The 21,324-nt window shown below is 42.7% G+C and overlaps 1 protein-coding gene across 4 annotated transcripts in view; it reads left to right on the plus strand.

The window, feature by feature from the left end:
* The window catches only part of LOC149340551 (uncharacterized), a 52,067-nt gene that overhangs the window by 24,491 nt on the left and 6,252 nt on the right, over positions 1-21,324 (plus strand). For 3 of the 4 annotated variants that reach the window (XR_016283617.1, XM_089549360.1, XM_089549359.1), the window contains 6 exons: positions 3,799-3,859; positions 6,818-6,895; positions 9,194-9,382; positions 10,601-10,653; positions 20,851-20,933; positions 21,016-21,086. Coding sequence is in view for 3 of the 4 variants with exons in the window: in XM_089549360.1 (XP_089405486.1) it covers positions 3,799-3,859; positions 6,818-6,895; positions 9,194-9,382; positions 10,601-10,653; positions 20,851-20,933; positions 21,016-21,086 (535 nt within the window). In the remaining variant the exon portion in view is untranslated. Of the gene's footprint in view, positions 1-3,798; positions 3,860-6,817; positions 6,896-9,193; positions 9,383-10,600; positions 10,654-15,882; positions 15,939-19,075; positions 20,347-20,850; positions 20,934-21,015; positions 21,087-21,324 lie in introns of those variants that run through there. The other variant, XM_089549361.1, reaches the window with a different exon arrangement.

Consider the following 21,324-nt stretch of genomic DNA (forward strand, 5'->3'; position numbering starts at 1 on the left):
GGGTTGTTGGTTCAGACGTGTTAGGGGGCACGAAGTAAGCGCATTGTGGTGTGTAGGACCGTAAAGCGTGTTGGGGATGTGTACTGGTATTAGACTACGATGACTTGCAAAAAAAAAAAGTTGCCAACGTCATCCAAGGCTCACGTGATGAGTGTCATATGGCAACAGTGACTTGCGAAGAAAAAAAAGTGTTGCTGACGTTCAGGCGCAAATCTTTCACATTTCTCCAATGCAGCAGGCTGCAGTACTGTACAATTTTTTTTCTTGTTTTACACGTCGATTTTCTTTTCAAACATAGTTATTGGGAACAGCAAAAGATGGTGTGTGATGGCACGTGATTTTTTGCTATATATAAGTCGCACCGCCGAAAAATCCAGAAAAAAGCCACGACTTATAAACCGGAAAATGTGATATATATCTGCACCATAAAGCACTTTTGGTTGCTCCAAAAGCTGCTCCAAAGTGACTTCAGCCAATCACATCGCCGTTGGAGTCTCTCATAGCCCATGTGCAGTTTTAACATCATATGCCATACCTACCGAGTGGCATCAAATTTTGACGTCCAAGCTCTCTACACTGCAGTGAAGACAGCCTGCGAGAGCCTGCACTGGTACTGCTATTTGGCTAGTTGAAGATGCCGTTGCCTTGTGCAGTTTTGCAAAAGCATCTCTGGCATTCTCTGTACGCATGCTTGGAAGTAGAGAAAACTGCAGGAACTTTGTTTTTCATCACCGCAGGCAAACCTGATTCATCTTTGGCAATACTGTATATGCACTACAGTAAAACCTCATTGATACGTTCCTGGTTCATACGATTTCCTGGTTATTACGATCAAAATCTCTAACATTAGAAATGTGCCATAGAGTGGCACTGTATTTCTCCCGGAAAACACGATTTCCTGACTACTGCATTTAAAATTTCGACAAATTGTGGTCGTATAATATGTTTATTGGTCAACCACTTATATGTAAGCATGCAGGTGGGCCAAACTTGAGAGCACGTGGCATGCAAAGAAAAAACACAGCGGCAGTCACTCGCCATGGCTTCTCTGCGGTGCCTAGCTGCATGAAGGCGAAGCACAATCACCAACAAGAAAAATAAAAACGGCGCGCTAGCATTTGAGCGGCGAGAGCCGAAGCAACAGAAAACTGCTTTGCAACGCCATCTACAGGCGGAATCTGGGATTGAGACAGTCAGTGCGAGACCTTTATTATGAGCAATCATGTCGCTTGGCTCATTTCAATGTTTTGTGCCTTAGCTCTCCAAAATGCCGCAGTTTTCCGTTGTTCTGGCTCCCGACGCATGGAGTGTACCACTTTTGTCCCCGATAGTACTTACTGCCAGCAAAAGACCTGCTGCAGTGGCTCAGGGGCTGAAAAGTTCTATGCTTTATCCTGGTTGCTACAGAACCATTTTGATGGAGGAGAACCAAAATTCTTTCAGGATTTAATTTTTGTTTTTTTTTTTTTAAGACTTTCGTCCTGGGAAAATTTTTTATTGCTGATTTTGAACAAAGTAAAATTGAAGCAAAAAATAAATTGTAGGGATAGTATTTTAGTTCTAGCATCACTAAAAACTGCAAAAATGTTTAGTATTTCTTCATCTCGTGAAAGTCCTTGAAGCACGGCTCTGTGCACTGTGCCTTGCCTCATTTTGCACACATAAAACGGATGTCTACTCTTCACTTGGGGCGCAGAATCGTGTTAGCAAACACATGGCACCTTCGCTGAGTGTGGCAGTATTGTGCGTTGTCTCATCTGCTTTCGGGACGTTGCAACCTATTGGGCTCGGAGTCGGAACTGGTAGCGTGTAGTTCCTCGTCCATAGGCAAGCTTTCTTCTTCCAAATTCAGATTCCGTAATTGACACGCAATCAGAGACAGAACCGCTATCGCTGTCGCTGTCGGAAGAGAATATGGCACACGCGGCACCTTTACTGGGCATCTGAATGACACAGAATAAATTGAATAAACAAAGTGGAAAGCGCTAACACCCCATGTGCGTCAGTAATACCGAACTAAGGGCAGCGCCAATCAAAATATCCAAATCAACTTTCGCATGCTTTCACGAGACCAGATGCACGTGGGCAAACTGAAACCACGTAAAGCACTGAAGGTAAAAACCAGTTTTTTTTCTCTGCAAGAAGGGAAGCACAAATAATTTTGTAGCACTTCTTGCAAGTCCTAGGAGGTGGCAGCACCTCCCAATGAACATGTTTTCAGCATAGATTGCAATTCCAAACAAAAGATTGCCGCTGTACATAACAAAACCGTCGAAAGTTTTAACGAACCATTGTAGGGGGCCTGATTCAGTGGTGTTTGCGTTAATGGCCCTCTCCCGTGCCCAGCAGGTGGTGTAGGAAGGGGTGAAATGCAAAGGCATTAACAAGCTAAGATTACTGTGCGCACTGCAATCTTAGCACATTAATGCCTTTGCACTTGACCTCTTCCTACACACACTGCAGAACTGCATGCGGTTGAAACCAATCAAGCCCTCTGTCATGGCATGCCTCATGATTGGTTCCTTGTCTTTTGCACATGAAACACTTGCTACATAGCGCATGTCTTTTTAGCGCTCTGTGGCAAGTGAACCATCACCAACTCGCCCAAGCTTCTACTCTGGCACATGAAAGTTTATCAGTAAACCAGGAAAGGTTTAGCTGTGTTCAGAATATGCCATTTCCAGAAGCTAGCATGCCAAGCATTTGTGGAGTCCATCCAGGCAGCCTTGAAAGTATGAGCTTGTAAGGAAAACATTGAATGAGGAGAATATGTACTGTACAAAGAACTGCAAAGTGGAAGCACTGCGTGCAGCTGTTACTCTCTTTAGAACTGGTTCAGTAAACAGAGGCACTGGTGTGCAATCACAGAATGCAAACATTGGATGCAAACCATGCACATTAAACAAACAAATGTTTTACAAAAAAATGTGAAACAAGTTGCTTCACTTTCATTGAGATTTTCTCTATATTGCACACATTGCCATATGCTTCCATTTTTGCTGCTGTGTAACAGTGCACATATCAGTATTAATTAGTTTAAAGAAGTTGGTATTTGAAAGCAAAAATTAGAGGCATCTAGCACTACCAGCTGCACGGCAGCCAATACCTTTAGGGCATAGCTGTCACCTGTTATGGTGCCAGCGTATGGTAAGATTGCAAGAACTGTTAGATGTGCAGGTGAGCTGCTTCCGGTCACTTCTGGTGCCAGTGGTACGAAGGTGTGACCCCTTGAGGGCCTATGCCAAGTTGGTAGCCAGAGTGAATGTAGACCAAGCCGTCAAGGACCTGTCTTCCTCTTTTGTCCCTGCTTGATCAGACCTTAGCACAAACTTTTCACTGAAAATCTGGCTAATTCTCTTTTCATAAAAGCTCTGTTGAGGCGATAGGGAACCTTAAGTCTGTTGTAAAATGTGGGAACAGAAGTTCTGTGGTGCATCTCCCGATTTTAATGCCTTTGAAAGCTTTTTAAATGTGAAGCATTTTCAGGTGCTAATCTTGGCACTTTTCTAGCATTTGGTGTAGCCTCAGTTGAAGTGTAACCAAGAAGGCTCAGTAGAGTACTTGGGCTTCCATGAGAGCTCCTGTTCCAATTCACAAGCACGTCTTTATACGTGCTCAGAATACTTTTCTTACTCATGCTGTGTGGTTTTCCTAATACATACAGTTTCTGTGAAGGCCCCATAAGTGCGAAGCGTTTACAATGCCTAGGAGACTTGCCTGAATGAAAGCCCAGAACACTCATCTTCGATCTGCAACCTATCCTGTTGTCCTTTTTTCTTTATATTCGTTGCTTGCCAGAGAGCCAATTCTGGTAGAGTCATCCAGCAGCCCATCTCCAAAGAAGAGGTACCGATCAAAGGTTTGTAAACAACTATAACTTTGAATTCAGTCTCCTCTGCAGCACAGTCAGTGCCTCCAGTGAGCATAGATACAGATGAGCTAGAAAAATGCTCCAGAGTAACCTGGATTTAGATTTCTTTGCCCATATTGATCCTTGTAGTTTCATGCCTTAGTGCTTCAACAGTGTGCCCTCTCATTAATAGAGAGAAATTGCAATTAAAAACTCAAAAGAATAATTTAACTCTTGCACTACATACTTTTAGCTATGTGATTACATTTTATGGGAGGTTTCTACCGCTCTCTGACATGACTGGCTTGTAGCAAGGCGAGGGGCAGCATTGTCATGAGTAAAACTGCTGCACAGATAAGCAAAGCCAGGATTATATCTCAGATGCATTTACAAAGGCAGCATTAATTACAGCTCGTGCACATGCATCTGTTTTTTGCTTTCTTTCAAGTGGTGACAGTTGTCTTCACTGTCAGCAGCAGAGTTCCAGAGCATTATCCCCCTCATCCAGTGGTGGAACTGCTGCGCCAATTGCGCCAAACTGCGCCAAATGGGAAATCCTGCTACATGCTGCTACAAAATCGGTTTTTTTGCCTACTTTTGCGCCACGCCTGCGCCGAAATATCTCTGAATAACTCCAATAACTCTGCCGAGAACGAAACCGAAACTCATTTCCGTGAAACCAAAACTGATGTCTGCCGGCAACACTTCCGGCAACGCATCTGCCGGCAGCCACATCGCCATCGCTGCTTTGCAACCGAACACAACCGAAGGTGAACAAAGGGACCACTGTCAGCGCACTGCCTGTGTGAATGGACACTTCACGTCTTCGATGTCTTTGTCAAAGCTGAAAGGCAACAAAACTTATGACTAACTTATATCAGGCAGAAAATCCAGCTGCCATTCCTGTGACACAAGGATTAATCAGAGCGGTGAAAGGGTCGCGGAAGCATCAGCTGCAACGGTTGGAGGCGGATGCAGGAGAAGAGACCCGTGCAAAACAAGCGAAACAAGACTGTGATGTACAGGACAAAGACACCCAGAAGAGAGGTCAGAATGAAGAGAAGGTACAAGGAGAGATCAGACTGGCCAGGAATATGATCACCAATGCTGAGCTGCTTTTCACAAAAGGTGTCAAGTCTAAACATTTTGCAGTCGTTGAGAGTGGACAAGCCCTTCTGAAGAATGGACAGGAAAAGCTCGCAGCGGCACTGTCTAAGCTGGAGTGATCAAGAAAAGGGAAGAAATAGTACCTGAAAGTTTGTTTTATGAACGGTATCATTTTTTATAGTTCTGTTGAGCATCTCGTTATGTCGCTCTTCTGAACAAAAACGGCAGTGTTTTTAGGAGAACCTCCTGTTTTGTTTATTTTCGGCTATATTTAAGGAACCAAGCACTTTAAGCTGCATTTGGGATTGAAGCTTGCTCTTGCATGGCTGTGGTTGCTAAAAACGTCTGAGCAAATGCCTGTTCCAGAAATACAACAAAGCTTCTTTATTTAAAATAACGTTTTTTGGCATGAAATTTTGGTACGAAGCTTTTTTTTTTGTGCTACAAAAGCTCGAATTCTGCTACAAAATGCCATTTTTCCTGCTACAAAACTTAAAATTGCTGCTACAAACTGCGATTTCTTCTGCTACAAAAGCTGCTACAAGAAGCCAGTTGCCAGTTCCACCACTGCCCTCATCAGACGCACAATTCTGGTGCAGTCTAAGGAGTTACTCGGAGTCCATATTACAAGGCCTAGTGATTATGCTACACTGTATGATGTTGAAGTACTCCGGGTGCTATCTTCTTCATGATAGCAGCTGCTTGGCATGGAACACGACAAGATTCTGTGTAGGAGAGAACCAGGTTTCTTGCAGAGCTTGACAAAACATTAGAACCAAGCGAGCACGAGAGTACTTAGTCAAATGTGATTCTTACGGTGCCACTGTGTTCGTGGTTCATTTGCAATGGTAAGAGCTAGTAGCATGCTAGCTCTCTTCTTAAATATACTTACAGCTTTCGGTGCTGACCTTAGCATGCCTAGCAGCGGTAACCAAAAAGCTGTGTGCTGTCAGAGTGCAGTGGCATTAACATTTATTCTGTGTTTCGCTACTTTTCCTAGTGTTTTAAACCAGCTGGGTGGATGACCTCGACTCATTGCAAACATCCTTACTAAGAAAGAGCATTGCACAGGGGGAACCTTGATTTCGCTGGGTTGGGAGAGAGAGAGAGAGAGAGATAAAGAGAGGGGGAAAGGCAGGGATGTTAACCAGAAGGGTTTCCGGTTGGCTACCCTGCACTGGGGAAGGGAATGAGGGGATAAAAAGGGAAGAGAAGAGAGAAGGAACGAGAGACAAAGTCACAATCTAGCAAGCAAGGCAGTCTCTCGGAAAGACAAAACATTGTCTTATGAGCCTTGATGGTAGTCGGCTGTTATGGCCACGGGCCGAGGATCTTGGGCTCTGTGAAAGGGCGGGGATAATCGTAAAATGTTGGGCAGATTCGGTTCACAGATCCCCAGAATGGGAAGCGGTTGTGTCTGAAATCTGGGACTGGAGCCCGCGGGCATTCCACTGAGAAATAAAAGCTTGTTTGACTTCTGGGTTGGGAGACAAACTGTTGTGTCAAGGCTGTGGTAGCAACTTTCGGTTTTCACATTAGGAGTTTAGCAGTTCCACGCTTTTTACTGATAACAGAAAAAATATTGGCTTAGCTAGTGTAGAAGACCAAAGTAAACGGGCATCATGGAAGTGCCCAATCATTTCACAGTGTTTTGTGTTCTTCAGGAAAAGGCTTATAATTTACTGCGCAAGTGTTGATTCTTGTTCAGCGCCACAACACTTGAAGCTGTCTGCACCATGGCAACAGCAACTAGTGTTTGTGCTTTGCAGAGCTCTAGTTGCTAGTCATTTTTTTTTTTTTTTCAAAGTTACCCCATTTTAACCTTCTGTTGGATATGCTTTGTCTTCTTTCTCACTCTAGTCTTGGTGGGAATCGAGGACCAAGAAGAGACGGCGAGAGTCTGACACAAAGAGCAGCTCGGACTCGGAAGCTGAGAAGGTCTAGAGTTTGTCCATCTTTGTTTGCTGATTGTTCTGTTCACCCTCCTTGTGTTGCACATGCCTGTGTGTAATAGTTGTGTGGTTGTACTTACCTTTACTGTGACTGGCCATTGTATTGCATGCCATATGGATGGCATGGGCAAGGCACTTTGAACCTTCTAGATTGGGGTATCAGGCTGTGAAGGCAGGAGCTGAAGCTTGAAGTGCATGCACATAGCACATCACTTTCAAAGATGCATTTCTTGAGAACATTGTGCACCTGCCATTTTTGTGTGGGCTTGGTTGCTCATATTGATAGAATCCTGCTATCGTAAACTGCGTGTGGTAAAAGTGAAACTACGGTCACATTTCGCCTCCCATAGACAATTTGCACACTTGCCAACTCTCCCAAGCTGGGGAGACTCCCAAATTTCAACCGACCTTCCTTATTGTACGAACACACTGCTATTTCTCCCGAAAATTATCCTTGACGGTGTTCAGAATTTTTTTTTTTTTCTGAAAAAAAAAGATAAAGAAAAAGAAGAGTGCATACAATATAGGTGAGCCGTATTTGCTAGTATGTGCATGTAATCTGGCCAACGTTAACTTGACTGCAGATACTACACCCACCATCAAATTTTCTGTATTTCAAAAATTCAGACTTATTCGTGCTTTTATGATGAGCCGCAACGTTAAATTTTCTTTTGGTTTAATGCATTTCTATGAGCTCTCATGGCTCATTTTGGGGCTGTTCAACGGTTTGCTCTCTCTTAAAACCTGTTGTGAGAAAGTGAAAGTTGGGCAGAGAGTGTTCAACGCCATGGTCATGTTGGCTGCCCCAAAGCATTGGCATCCTCACATTCGATGCAGGAACGATACAGTGTGTGGCCTGCAGTACCATCTGCACTACTAAAGATGAGCATCGTTGAAACTGGCGAGGTTGCACACGTGCACTATGCAAGTCAGGTGCCAATTTTCAAATCCTATTCACTTTGGGAATGAAAAAATTCATGGCTCTTCAGCACATGTTAAAATGCGGAGCGAAGACAGCACCACTCGTGGGCAGCCCGCATTGTTGTGTGTTGAGGAAGAAGCCGTAAAGTAAGGAAGAGTCCGTCTTTCAGAAGTGGTCCACTGTTAGTTAGCACCAGAGGCAGCTGGGGTGCAGCTGGACACTGCAAAACTTCTGTTGGTGTACAGCCGCCACTTGTTAGAATTTTATCCTAAAACCTACAGCAAGAAGTTCCTGAAGTTTGTGAAGTCTTATATGGCGAAGCCATTCCTCAAATCGACAAATTCAGCCTGTGAAAACATGCACTTGACTGGCATGTCTGCACAAATTAGCGTCACATCATTTCATATCTGGGTATGGGCAAAACACTTCTCGAAAGAAAGTTTTATGAAATTTGTTTTTATGCCAGCAGGCTGATTTTGGAGACAGAGAATATGGAATGTTCAGTGGGGATTCCTGTCAGGCGTTATCACAAAAAGGGGATTGCATGGCAGCGCCACCTGTCCACTGTGCATTTTTTTTAACGCGATAGCGTTAAGGGCCCCATGTCGCAGAAAAGTCGGTGTCATCTACGGCGGCATTGGCCATGAGTGAAAAATCCCAGAAGCATCAATAAATAAAGCAAAGTAGGAAATTGGTCAAGTTGGCAAATCGAACCAGGGCCTCCGGAGTGCAAGACAAGCACGCTAACCGCTCCGCCACGCCAGCTCGATGGTTTGGAATGAACAAAGGCACATCTAGTGAATACAGTGTTGTCTTAGAAGGGTGCTTTAGAGAGAGGTACTGTGGTGTATACTTGTACTAGTAACTGTGAGCATGGAAATTACAGAAGTCACAGTTAAGCGAGTAGCAAAGTACGTTTCCGCTACTTTTCCTCTTCACTTGGCGCCGTAGCTCCGTCAGGAGGCGCCCACTAAAACCACTCCCTCCTCCTCCTCCTCCTCGCAATGTGCGCCACTGCCGCAACAGATAGCACGCGACGGCAGCTCCTTCTGCTCGTCTCGTTCGGGCGTGGTGGAGGAATCACGCGGTGAGTAGTGAACAACACAGCGCTCATCCGAGGCGCATTCACTACGAAGCTCGTGGCTTGCTGCCAGTTCATTCGACGCGGAAGCTATGCTGGCGTTAGTGGCATCGGGTTTGTCGAGAATGATGTGCTGACGAACGCTATCGCGTTCGTCATACCTTCAAGGCGGAGCTTGAGTGTCCCCTCCAATTTTTTCTTTACCAGGTTGCAAAACTTTTTATCTTATTTAGTGACCCCCCCCCCCCCCCCCCCCCCCCGTCCTTTTCTCTCTTTTTTAGGATGGCACAGCAGCACCTGTGCGGCAGTCTCCGCCAAAGAAGCGCAGGACCGCGCCCCGACCAGTAGAAAAGAACCAACGGAATCCTGTGGTGCTGCTTCACGATATGTCTGAGATGATAGACCCAAAAAAAGGCACCTCTTTCACTGTGGAGCAGAGCAATGGCGTGGTGACCTCAGTTGCTCATCAGGTTAGCAAAGTTATCCAAGACATTTTTTTGCCCTCTTCTTTCTTTTCCCGCAGCGAGCAACTTGAATTCACAAGTTGTGTGTATGCACCAAAAGCCTTTTAGCCGTCAATAAATTGTATAAAAGGGAGTGCACTAGAGGACAGGTTACTCCCTTGGAGTTGCCTTTTCTTGCTGTGAGTGGATTAGTTCTGTTTTGCTAGCTTGTTTGTTTTTTTTTTTTAGCATATTTAACCAATGGTTTTTAGCAAAGTTTTGCACACACAATTCTGTCCTTTTTTTTATGATTATTATTATTCAGAAGTATAATCAGTAAGCTGCAGTTTGATGCATTAGAAAGCACAGTGCCGCCGCGGTGGCTCAGTGGCTATGGTGCTCGGCTGCTGACCCAAAAGACGCGGGTTCGATCCCGGCCGCGGCGGCTAGAATTTATTTGGAGGAGAAATTCTAGAGGCCCGTGTACTGTGCGATGTCAGTGCACGTTAAAGAACCCCAGGTGGTCGAAATTTCCGGAGCCCTTCACTACGGCGTCTCTCATAGCCTTAGTCGCTTTGGGACGTTAAACCCCATAAACCAAACCAAACCAAAGCACAGTGCATTTGGCACTTCTTGAAGAAGTAATTTTTAATTTAAACACTCAAAATCTGCTCTTTTTTTTTCATGGTAGCGAAAGAGCTTAGGGAGACACACGGGCGATGTGTCATTTTCAACACACAAGTACATAACTTTTATGTCGATAGTACTCACATTTGCTAGATAACTGTTTTGCAGCAGTCTGCCTGACAAGCCTTGACCGAAGCACTATGCCTGGGCCTGTACTGCTCTACTCTGTCTTAGAATGGCAAGGTATTGCACATACTTCAGAGCTTGTAATGTTCCAGACATCTTGGGCGTTAAGAGCTTCCGAAAAAGTGCTTTGGCACATTTGCCACATGCTTCCTAAACCGCAACAACCCCCTCCCCGAGTAGTGCCACTGTAAGTAGCTCACGCAACCTCAACGGCCGCATGACAAGCAGCTGAATGCAACCATTGGCCAAACTGTTCAGTAGAACCTTGCTGCCTGTGCAGGCTGGGCGTTCACTAGGGGTTGGAGAGCAGTACTGTCAGCTATCGGTGCTTTGCAGAAATGTTACATTCCTTCCTTCTCTTTGTAGTAATTCCCTCTTGCCGCATAATGCTGTGCATAACCCTCGATGTTCCCCTTCTCTTTCTCTTTTCAGCAAGATAGCCTGAAGGAAACATCTGCAGCTTTTGAGAAGCTTCAGAAGAAAATGTGAGTTACATGGTTCTGTTTATTTTGCGGCTTGAGCCCTTAGTGTGCTGTGTCATGTGTGTTCATTTGAAGCTTTAAGGGGGGACACTGGTCTTGAAAAAAAAATTTTTATTAATGAAGTCACAGTTACGAAATCTTCAGGGCGTATGTATTTTTGTGTGCTGATTCTAAATATGTCATTTAATTTCATGTAAAACAATTCCTTCAGCACTTATGCACTTTTATGCTAGTATTTTGCGGAGAGTTTTGAAGAAAATTTGCTGCAGGAAACTCGCTGAAATGTATGCCATTGGGTTCTCTTGACACCAAGGAATACAATAAGGGTGAAATTGTCTTCCTGCCTATCATAGAACTTAAGTTATAGAGTTCTGAAGTTGTTGCTTCAGAAATGAGAAGGAAAATGTGTACTCCTCGGTGTGAAGTGGCAGCTTCAGTACCCTATTACTCAAGTTCTATGAGAGCCAGGATGATAATTTTACCCTTATTGTATTCCTTGGCGTCAAGAGAACCCAATGGCATACATTTCAGCGAGTTTCCTGCAGCAAATTTTCTTCAAAACTCTCCGCGAAATACTTGCATCAAATGTGCATAAGTGCTCAAGGAATTGTTTTACATGAAATTAAATGACATATCTAGAATCAGCGCACAAAAATACATGTGCCCTGAAAATTTCATAACTATGACTAAATTAATAAAATTTTCTTTTCAAGACCAGTGTCCCCCCTTAAAAAAACGAAAACTCAGGATATGTTAGAGGTATTAGAACTTTTGCTGGGAGGGGCGCAGGTTACAGTCTCATGTTTGTTCAATTTACTGACAACAGGAGTTCAAGTTTAGTCATTTTTATTCTGATTTGTTATTTCTTTAATGAGAAAAAGTTTAGTAAAGTCATTAATGTGTCTTGCCATGCTCTTGCTTTCAAAAACAATGCAAATGGCAAGGTCTGCAGCACAAGAGTGGACATGCACGGTGCTGTTTCTCTGTTCTTGTCACCTGTGGTTTTTGTAGACCATGAACATCCATCTAACCTGCACTTCTACCTGTGCTCATGCTGTTTGGTGACTTGGTGACATCTTGGTGACAGCTTAATAATCAGTAGTGATTCACATGCTGGGGGCACTTGGACAATTCTGCCATTGGCCATCTGGGTGCTCATGATTTCACTCAGCCATGCAACCATGGGTCAATAGCATTGGGGACATAAAGGAGCTGGACAACAAAATTCTCAAACGCGTAGCAGCTTTGAGACTTGATCGTGTTGTAACCAAAATGTTGTCTGAGCGAACACATTTGGCATAGGTTTCCGTTCCTACAAAGTGCTAACGTTCGGCCACTGTGCTTCTTATGGGGCCAATTTTAATATGTGAACTGATAAATGCGTAGATGATTGACAGCTTCTGTGGCTGACCCATGTATCTCTTTCCCCTGTTGAATAGACCTTGCAGTGTCTTGCCTCTTGCTTTGTATAAGCAGTGAAGGATAAAATCGAACTTCATTGCCAAAAGGAAAGCTTGACACATATTGGTAGGCTAGTTGGCTCAACATACTTGCAGCACTCCACATGCAGACAGCACTTGTGGTTACATGTCTGTCTTCTTTGCATCTATGTGTGTGCTGCTGTTTACAAGAGAAAAGAATGGATAAGGAGTCAAGCAGAAAACATTGTAGTGCAACTTTTCTTTGCTACGAGAGAAATTAAGAAAGGGAGTCTGAAGACTAGTACAGTGGTATTCGCATGATAACAATGTCCTAAAAATAATGGCTTAGCATGACTTTTGAAAACTGATTGTTTGTAGATGACAGGCGTAAGGTGTCACTAATTCTGTTGATTTTCCATTTCTGGCTGTTCATGCAAGGCACATTGGCGATGGAAAGCGTACACTATTTACCTACGCCTTCTTTGGGTAGGCCTACTTGGTTTAGACAGACAAAGGACTGCTGTTTGGGATACCAGAATGCAGTGCTTTTGTGCAGGCGCTGCTCTTTTTCTGGTACATTTGTGAACTGGTCAGAGCTCACACAGCTTGACGTAATGGTCTAAGCAAGGTCACAGAGCCTCCGCTACAGTGTGCTATTTTAAGAGAGTTCCTTTCAGTTGTATTTGGTCAGAGTAAAGAAAATGCATGCACTGGAATGTTGACAACATTCACACACACAGAGATGTGAATAATTGGCTTTGAATAATGATGGAGCCTGACATTGTAGACACCTGGAGCTATTAAAATTTACATGGCTCATTTTTGCTTTAATCCTTTAATGATGCTTAATACATGGGATTTCATCCACCTTGTATCAGCTCAGTGTACTCTAACTTGAAGTAAGTTTATACGAAACAAACAGGCTTGGTGATGTGTTTTGAAGTGTGAGCATGAAGGCATCCCAATACATAAATGTAGTGTGTAAATGCTGAAGAGTTGACACACACTGAGATTATTTCTAGTCTGAAATGAAAATCAGAAATTTTTATGCCAAGCATTTAAGTTCTTTATAGAAGCACTTCTTTTAAGGGGGGACCCTGGTCTTGAAAAAAAAAAAATTTTTAATGAAGTCACAGTTATAAAATTTTCAGGCCACATGTATTTTTGTGCGCTGATTCTGGATATGTCATTTAATTTCGTGTAAAGCAATTCCTTAAGCACTTGTGCAATTTTTATGCAAGTATTTTGGGAAAAATTGTGCAGAAAATTTGCTGCAGGAAACTCGCTAAAATGCATGCCATTGGGTTCTCTTGACACAAAGGAATGCAATAAGGGTAAAATTATCATCCTGGCTATAATAGAACTTGAGTTATAGGGCTTTGAAGTTGTCGCTTCAGAAATGAGAAGAAAAGTGTGCATTCCTGTTTCTGAAGTGGCAGCTTCAGTACCCTATAACTCGTTCTATTATAGCCAGGATGATAATTTTACCCTTATTGCATTCCTTTGTGTCAATGGGTTCCCAATGGAATGCATTTTAGTGAGTTTCCTGCAGCAAATTTTCTGCAAAACTTTTCCCAAAATACTTCCATAAAAATTGCACAAGTGCTCAAGGAATTGTTTTACACGAAATTAAATGACATATCTAGAATCAGCGCGCAAAAATACATGTGGTCTGAAAATTTCATTACTATATCTAGATTAATAAAATTTTCTTTTCAAGACCAGGGTCCCCCCTTAAGTGCTCATTTGTACATGAGCTGTTGTCCCCTTTATAATGTGTGCCTGTTGTTTAAAATCAAATGGTTTGTCTCTATGCTTGCGAATTAAGCTGGAGCTTAGGATGTTTATTTCACCTTAGCCTGCTAATACATTTAGCATGGCCACGGAGCAATAGAAAAGAACAAAGCAGTACTGAACTTACATTTGTGTGCTTAATATATCCAACATCACATCTACTGAGCATGTCCTGAGTGTTTATTTAGCAAGCATTCATGTGTTGGATGTTTGCAATGTGGGTGCATTCTGAAATGATCAATCGTTGCTTTCTGCTGAGGTAGTCTTTTCTTTCTTTGGCAGCTGCAGTATAGGTGGGTTTGGATAAGTGTGTGTCATTGTGCCTTACTAGCAGCGTCACTTTTACAGATAATTTACTTGTGACTTCCGTTGCTTCTTTTCTTTTCTTTTTTATTTTTTTGTACATATAATGCCTCGTTGCTGCGCAAACATTGTTTAGTAAACTTGGATCTATCGCTGCTAAGTGGCCTACTGTTCCACTCAAGTTCTATGTGTCATTGGTGCCTGTGCAGAAAAGTATTTGTGGTATACCAAGGCTTCTAACATTCTCTTTTACTGTTAAAGTACATTAGTTGGATCGCTGCATATCTAGTGTCATTTGCTCAGCAGGGAAATAAGTTCTTGGGAAAGACTGAAATACAGTTAAACCTGGATGTACGAACCTCCATGTTGCGAATTTCTTGATAACAGAGTTTCTCAATTCCCCAACACCGCCCCCCCACTGAAGCAGGTGTAGTTGCAAACTCCGTGTAACGAAGGTAGTGTGGCGGTCAACCTTGTTATAATGAACTCGTTATGCCGACTATCCATTAACTAGTGTCGCGTTACTTGAAGTTAGGCCAAATTTCAGATGGCGCCTGCTGCTGCTGCTGCTCTCACATTATCAACGCAACCACAAAATGTTACGGCTTTTCTGGGAACGCTTTCAAATTCATTTCATTACATTTATTTTTAGTTTTGGCATCTGTTCTGCATCGTCCTTTCGAGTTCTCTTGTTGCGAAAACAGGATGCAAAAAAAACCTGCGTGTAACGAAAAATTGCGGACTTTTCTCGATTTCATAGTACATCCAGTTTTAACTGTATCCCTTTTGATAGTGTGTCAAATGGACAAAATGGATGGCCTGCGGGGCCCACAGGGAGAGTTGCAGTTCATTCCAGATAGCACTGTTGTGTACACACCTCACATGTATTGCCTGTACAGAGCACAATCTGCAAAATCTTCATGTGCTTGGATGAAAGTGCACTGGAATTTCGAGCCTTTGCATTCGTGTTTATTGCGTCACTGTGCGTCCTCTATTTGTCTTCTAGCCTCAGAATCAGCAGTTGTAACACTGTGCCTTTCTTGTCTTCTTCAGCAGCAGTTTGCAAAGTAAGGATTAATGGTTAACGGAGTACAAGAGCATGGCTCTGATAGAATGCAGCGCATGTGTGGTATTGAAAGCGAGTCACGTTTTTTTCCAGTCCTTGATGCTAAGTTTAGTGACCTGAGTACAGCTTTTTCTATTAACAATAATGAACTGAACTGGCAGCTAATTCTTAAGGCTTCGTTGTGGTAGTTCGTAAAATGCTGGCAGGAATGTAGCTTACAGGTCAGATGTGAACCATGAAACTGCGCTGGTAAACAGATCTTGTAAATCTGGTCTTTTTTAATTGCCATGATGGTTATTTACGCATTTGCCTATTTCTTGCAAAGTTTCGAATCCATTTACCATTTTGAAATTATAGATAAGCTACATTTCCACAATGCATTAGGCTTAGGCAAGCCTCGGGAACAATTTTTCTCCAGTGTTGTACTTCTCCGTGTGAACATTGCTTTAAATGGCAGCAGATGCTGTGTTTCTTGTGTCAGCAGTCAGTACCAGCGTGCTGCAGCTTTGCTCTTAGGAGGGAAAGGAGAATGCGTTTGGCCATGGTGGCCAATTCTGTTTTTTTTTTTCTCTCTCTCTCTCTCTGCCTTGCACAAATTTGGAACGCGACAGTTTCTTTCCACCAAAACAGGGTCATTTTTGTTTGCAGAAGTAGCATCCCGTTAGCACATTATGAGCAAAAGTTGAGGCACTACGAACAACATGGTGAGTGTTGACATTTTGTTCTGCTGTGTGTTTCTTTTCGTGGTGCATCCTAGTTTATGCCTGTTGTGTGCATGCTTCCCGCATGCTCATTGGTGCAACCAGGCTTTCACTTGCTCTGTTTGTGTTATGCAGTCCAGATCACGGTTGTCCTTGCTTTGAGTTCATCTGTTCTCTCAGTTGAAGCGCCTCTAATTTGGAGTACATGGGGTCAGCGTGTGGCTCAGTGCAGGAAATATTTGTAACTGGGATAGGTAGGTCACGAAAGGGTTCTGTATGAAATCTGCTCAGGGGTTTTGCCCACCCACGTACTCGTGCGTGCCAGTGTTCCCACTGATTATTTTTTGCCACAGCCTAGTACATTGGGACATATGAAGACAAAATATATTTCTAAGCTGACATAAATAATGTTAAAATTATGATTACAGCGATTCAGGATAGGCCTTTCCATTGAGGGCTCCCTGGGCATCGCCACATTGCTCACTGGGCTGTTGTGGGCACTTGTCTCTAGTGCGGTGAAAGCGGCAGCAGAATCGGTTTGCAGCAGCCCAGAGAGGCATTTTGCCTTCCTCCTCGCCCGATGGAAAGGTCTACAGGGTGCCGCAAGAATTTTACATTCTACCATCCCATAACTTCTTTTTTTTTTTTTGTCAGCATGGTGGAGGGGGGAATACAGCTGTTTGAGTGGTGACAGCATGGCTTGTAACTTCTGTGCGGGAAAAAAGAAGGTCTTGTCAAAGGGCCTCTTGCAAAGTTGTATTTGGCTTACAACTGTGAGAGACTGTGCACAACTAAAACTGGTGATCATGTTGTGGTCATATATCAGCATAACCTTAGTAATGTGCGACACTGTCATCAGGGCGGGCTGTTGCCGAACACCAGGCTGGATGGAAACTCTTTGTTATGCAGTTCATGAAAACTTAATTTTGTTTTTTGTTTACACTGTGGACTAGTGTTACTGCTAAGTGAGAGTGGGGCAAAGTTTTTGTTATTTCTCTTGCATGCCATCTAAATCAGGCAGCCATGAAATTAATAACATTTAACTTGTTACTTGACAGCCTAGTGCTTATTGCTTCCTTCCGATTAGCTCTGTCAACCAGTGCCACCATTGATATGAAACACATTGGTAATAACTAAGCCAGCATGGTGCATTATCAGTATTTTAATTTTTTGGTTCATTTTAAAGGCTTGTTTGCCATGTTAATGTATGTGCATGCCCACAGATCATAAATCAGCATGTGCAGTTTTTTTTTTTTTTTTTTGCATGGCATGGCATTCTATCTTGCTGCCCATTAGCCTGTGAATGCACAGCTTTGGTATTGTTGTCATGTGACACTTGCCTTCTTCATTGCACATCTGCAGTATGTTGCTCACATGTGTTCAGTTGTACCAAAGTTCGTGTTCTTGTGTGTGTGATTTAGACGAACTTTGGTTATAAATGCCGTTGCACCTTTACCATTCGGGTTGCAGAGTGTGTGAGCCAAGATGTGGGTTTTGCCTTCAGTTTCTTGCTTTTCTGCTTTGTTGTATGCACTTAGGGTTAAATAAAAAAATGAATCATGCTCAACCTGCAGATCAGTGCAAAAGTTTAGTTTATTCTAGGTATGATATTTTATTTATTTGTTTATTTATTTATTTACATTACCCTTCAGGGCCAGTGGCATTACAGAGGGGGAGTGGTAAATATACAAAAAAAAAACAGAAAATACAGTTGGTTACAAGAGTGTTAAAAAGCATCTGAATATACAGTGTTAGCTAGTGCTACACGGAACTGCTCATAACTTACAATGCCAGCAACTTCTGCGGGAAAGTGGTTCCAGTCACGTGAGGTTCGTGGCAGGAATGACTACGAGAAGAAGCATTTTGTGTTACATGACACAATTCCGACTTTGTGATTTGGATGGCATGTGCAACTTGTAAATTATGTGCATGCAACACTGTTAAAGATAGCATATGTTTATGAGCTGTAATTACATAACAGTGTATTGCTGTTTGTATTATACTCTCTCTCGAGTATCAATTCATGAAAGGGGGGGGGGGGGGGGGGGGTTGCTGGCCTATATGCTTATCACTTTCGGTGAAGATGTGTAATACCACAGTTGTTACTGGTTCTTTGCTTCAGTTAATGTTTGGCTTTTCACTTATGGCCATTAAATAGTGCAGAAAGTTTGGGATTGAAGGAAGCAGATGCGACATGTGCATGACTGCTCAATTTGATCTTGTGCACTGTTGATGCTAATCTAGCTGATGTGTTTAGGTGCTTTTCTCTCTGGCTCACTTTGCGCATGAAAGGCGCATGTCTGGCTTGTAGCTGTAGTTTGCGTTGAGCCGTTTTTTTCATGCATTCCCAGTTTCCTCTGGTCTTCTCTAGGTGTATTTCAAGTGTGCAGAACTGGACTGCACACTCTTAGAGAGAAGGAAGGAAAGGGTGAGGCTTGGGCCTCATTCTTTTCTTTCTCTCTCTCAACAACCCTGAAATGATGTTTTCCTCTGCACTGTACACTTTTTGCAAGCAGCTACCTTACCCGTGTGTGTTGACTAAATTTGTCTGGTCATTCTTGCCTACGTGGAAGCAACTATTATGGGACTGCTTTATGTGGGCACACAGTTGCTGCCTTTGCTGTTGTTCCCCTTCTTAAGAGCGGCTTCCAGTGCTCTTGATAACAGCACCTGGTGAAATTATAACAGCCAACAGAAAAATCCTGTTCTCAAAGAATGCACAATTGGAGGGGAGACATTTGCCCTCACCCAAACCATAATGAGAATTTTGGCTCAAAGTGTGCAAAAAGAGTGAAGTACCGTGCTGACGAATTTTTTATGAGTAGTATTTGCTTCAAAACCTTACTGTTTTATTGTGCCTTTCAGAACTAGCTTCAGGTCATGTAGCACTATTGTTGGAAGCATATAGAACTATATGGGCTTGATAATGTTCAGATAGCTAGTGCAGTTGACATTTTGCAGGCACACTTTATAAATCAGGTGCATGTTCTCTCACCTCCGAATGCAGTAGCCTGCACGGCTGTGCATTGCATCACGTTTAAAAATAGATCGCTTATAACAGCCTTACAACAGGCTTAGCAATCCATGCATGCATATTTTGTGTCGCCGCATGCCATGCTTAGCACAAATTTTGGTTCCAGGATTGCACAGTGGCAACAACACTGAAGAGTTCAACAAGTTCCTCCGAGTCCTGAACAATTACATCCAGGAGCACCAGCGGCGTGACGAAGAGCTTATGGCCCTCATTTCCCGTGTCTGCAACCTGTTCGCAATCTAGAGCCACATTCTTCCATTTTGGCAGTTGTCATTTCCCACTCACCCTTTTTTATTTGCGCATTTTTTTTCTTCTTCTTCCTTTCAAGATTTAGAAGAGCTGAATTTCTGGTTTGTGCGAGCAGTTGCATCACATTTTGCAGAACTGTAGCAGAAGTCGTCCAGAAACTGTTGTGTTCAGCTTCGTGGTACTTCATAGTCTGTGCCATACATTTTCTGCTGTTTGTTTCTTTGCTAAACCCATATGTTTTTGCATTGTCTGTAGTAGCTACACATAGCTACGGCTGGCTTCTGTTCTGTTTGTTCTCGTGAATGTTACTCGTCAGTTACCTGGTGTAACTAGGATTGCCCTTAGTGAGTGCCTGGGAAACTGTTCAGTCAGTCTTTTTTTTTTTTTTTTTTTCATTGCTGACTAATTGTATTTAGAAACTTTTCCGTGCACATTTTCATAAACCATTGTGCACTTTCTGATGTCCTATGTGCCCACAAAATCAGTTGTCACATTTCTTGCATTTTCATTGCTAGCCATTTCAAGTAATGTCTCCTCTCTCTTTTGTTATTGTGCTCTGTTTCTTTTTTCTTCTGTGACTCAAGCTGCTTTGTCCATCGCATTTGCACTCCATTGTTTTATTGGACAAAACTCATAGCATTTCTGTGTGTGCCCGAAATCTGAGCATTTAACCTTTCTCGTTTGTCGTTCCACATGGCCATTACTGATGTTTTGTCTTTAGTTGTGTAGCCGTCACGCAAATTGTATTTTGCACTTACAGGCGAGCAGAGCTGGGGGAAATTTTAATGAATTACGTGCTTTTGCTTATGTCATTGTAGCTGAAAGCTTTTTGTTGTTCATCTTTTTTTCTCCCTGGAACCTCTGAAGAAAGGGTCAAATTTTAAATTTGGTTCTTAAAGCGGGTGTTGCTGCAGATGATGTTTAGTGGCGTCTTGCTGTCTCTTGTATTTTATATGTTTTGTTTTGTGTTTTGTAACTCCCAATGAATGGATTGATGGATTTCAAAGCGCACATTTTGCAGTCATATGACTGGGCACAATTTTTTTTGTGATCTCACAAGTATTGTTCTGATGCCTCTTCTCCATCAAGCTTGTACATTGTGTTCAATAAACAGTACTTCAAAAGGAATATACGTGCTACCTGTGTTTCTGCTCTTTTTAATTTTAAAAGGGCAAATCGGCGCTTGATGCCAGATTTGCTCAGTGCAATCTTTTCCTCATCACAGTTACCTCTTGCGCAATATGTCATTTTCTGGGGCGGTACTGGATGTCCGAAAGATATCCGTCTTAGACGTCCTACAGGTTCCCAGATACCAAGATGCAGATGTGTTTCTGCCAGAAGCTTACCACAGTGGAGAAGCGGTTGATCATTTCAGTGCTCTATCTTTAGAGAAGATAAAAAAAAAAAAACAAGGACAGCTTATTTCCCTTGACACCAGTAAAGTAGTACCTATGGTTGACTGCAAGCTAGTTGAAACACTAGTGCTGTAGTAGCGTGTTTGGCAATCAAACCAACTGCATAACGTGCAGCTTGTGCACTGGAGCTAAGGTATATAGATACACATCTTTTGCATTATGTTACATCTATGCAATGCGGTAATCAGTTTGATTAACTGTTATTTTTCCCATCTAGCGCTGAGAAGGAAGAGGAAAAGGAAAGAATGAAGAAGGAAAAATTGGAGAGGAAACGCAAAGAAAAAATAGAGAAAATGAAGCGTAAGGACTGCATTCTTCCCACTTTTTTTTTATAATTCGTGCTGTGAATGTTACTGATTTTTGAAATTCGTGACTGATGCAGAAACGCAAGTGGAAAAACGAGTCTGTGAGCTGGACAGAGATATCAAGAACAGTCTTGGCATCAGCGTCAAGGTAAAGACTGTTGTGCTGCTCTTGTAAATTGGTCTCCAAGGGGTGCTATTGACAATTTGCTTTATTTTTATTTTCTAATCGCTTTACATATATTGAACCACTTTGGGTGAAGTACACGCTCTAGCTTATCATGCAGTGCTTGTCATTCAAGTGTGGGCGTGTTATGTGCTTTTAAACAGACAACTTGTGCATATGCTTAAAAATGAAGTGATAGAACTGCATTCATCAAGGGGTGAAT

Source organism: Amblyomma mixtum, chromosome 6 (genome assembly GCF_055824585.1).
Source record: "Amblyomma mixtum isolate Tamu chromosome 6, ASM5582458v1, whole genome shotgun sequence".
In the NCBI taxonomy this organism is placed as follows: domain Eukaryota; kingdom Metazoa; phylum Arthropoda; class Arachnida; order Ixodida; family Ixodidae; genus Amblyomma; species Amblyomma mixtum.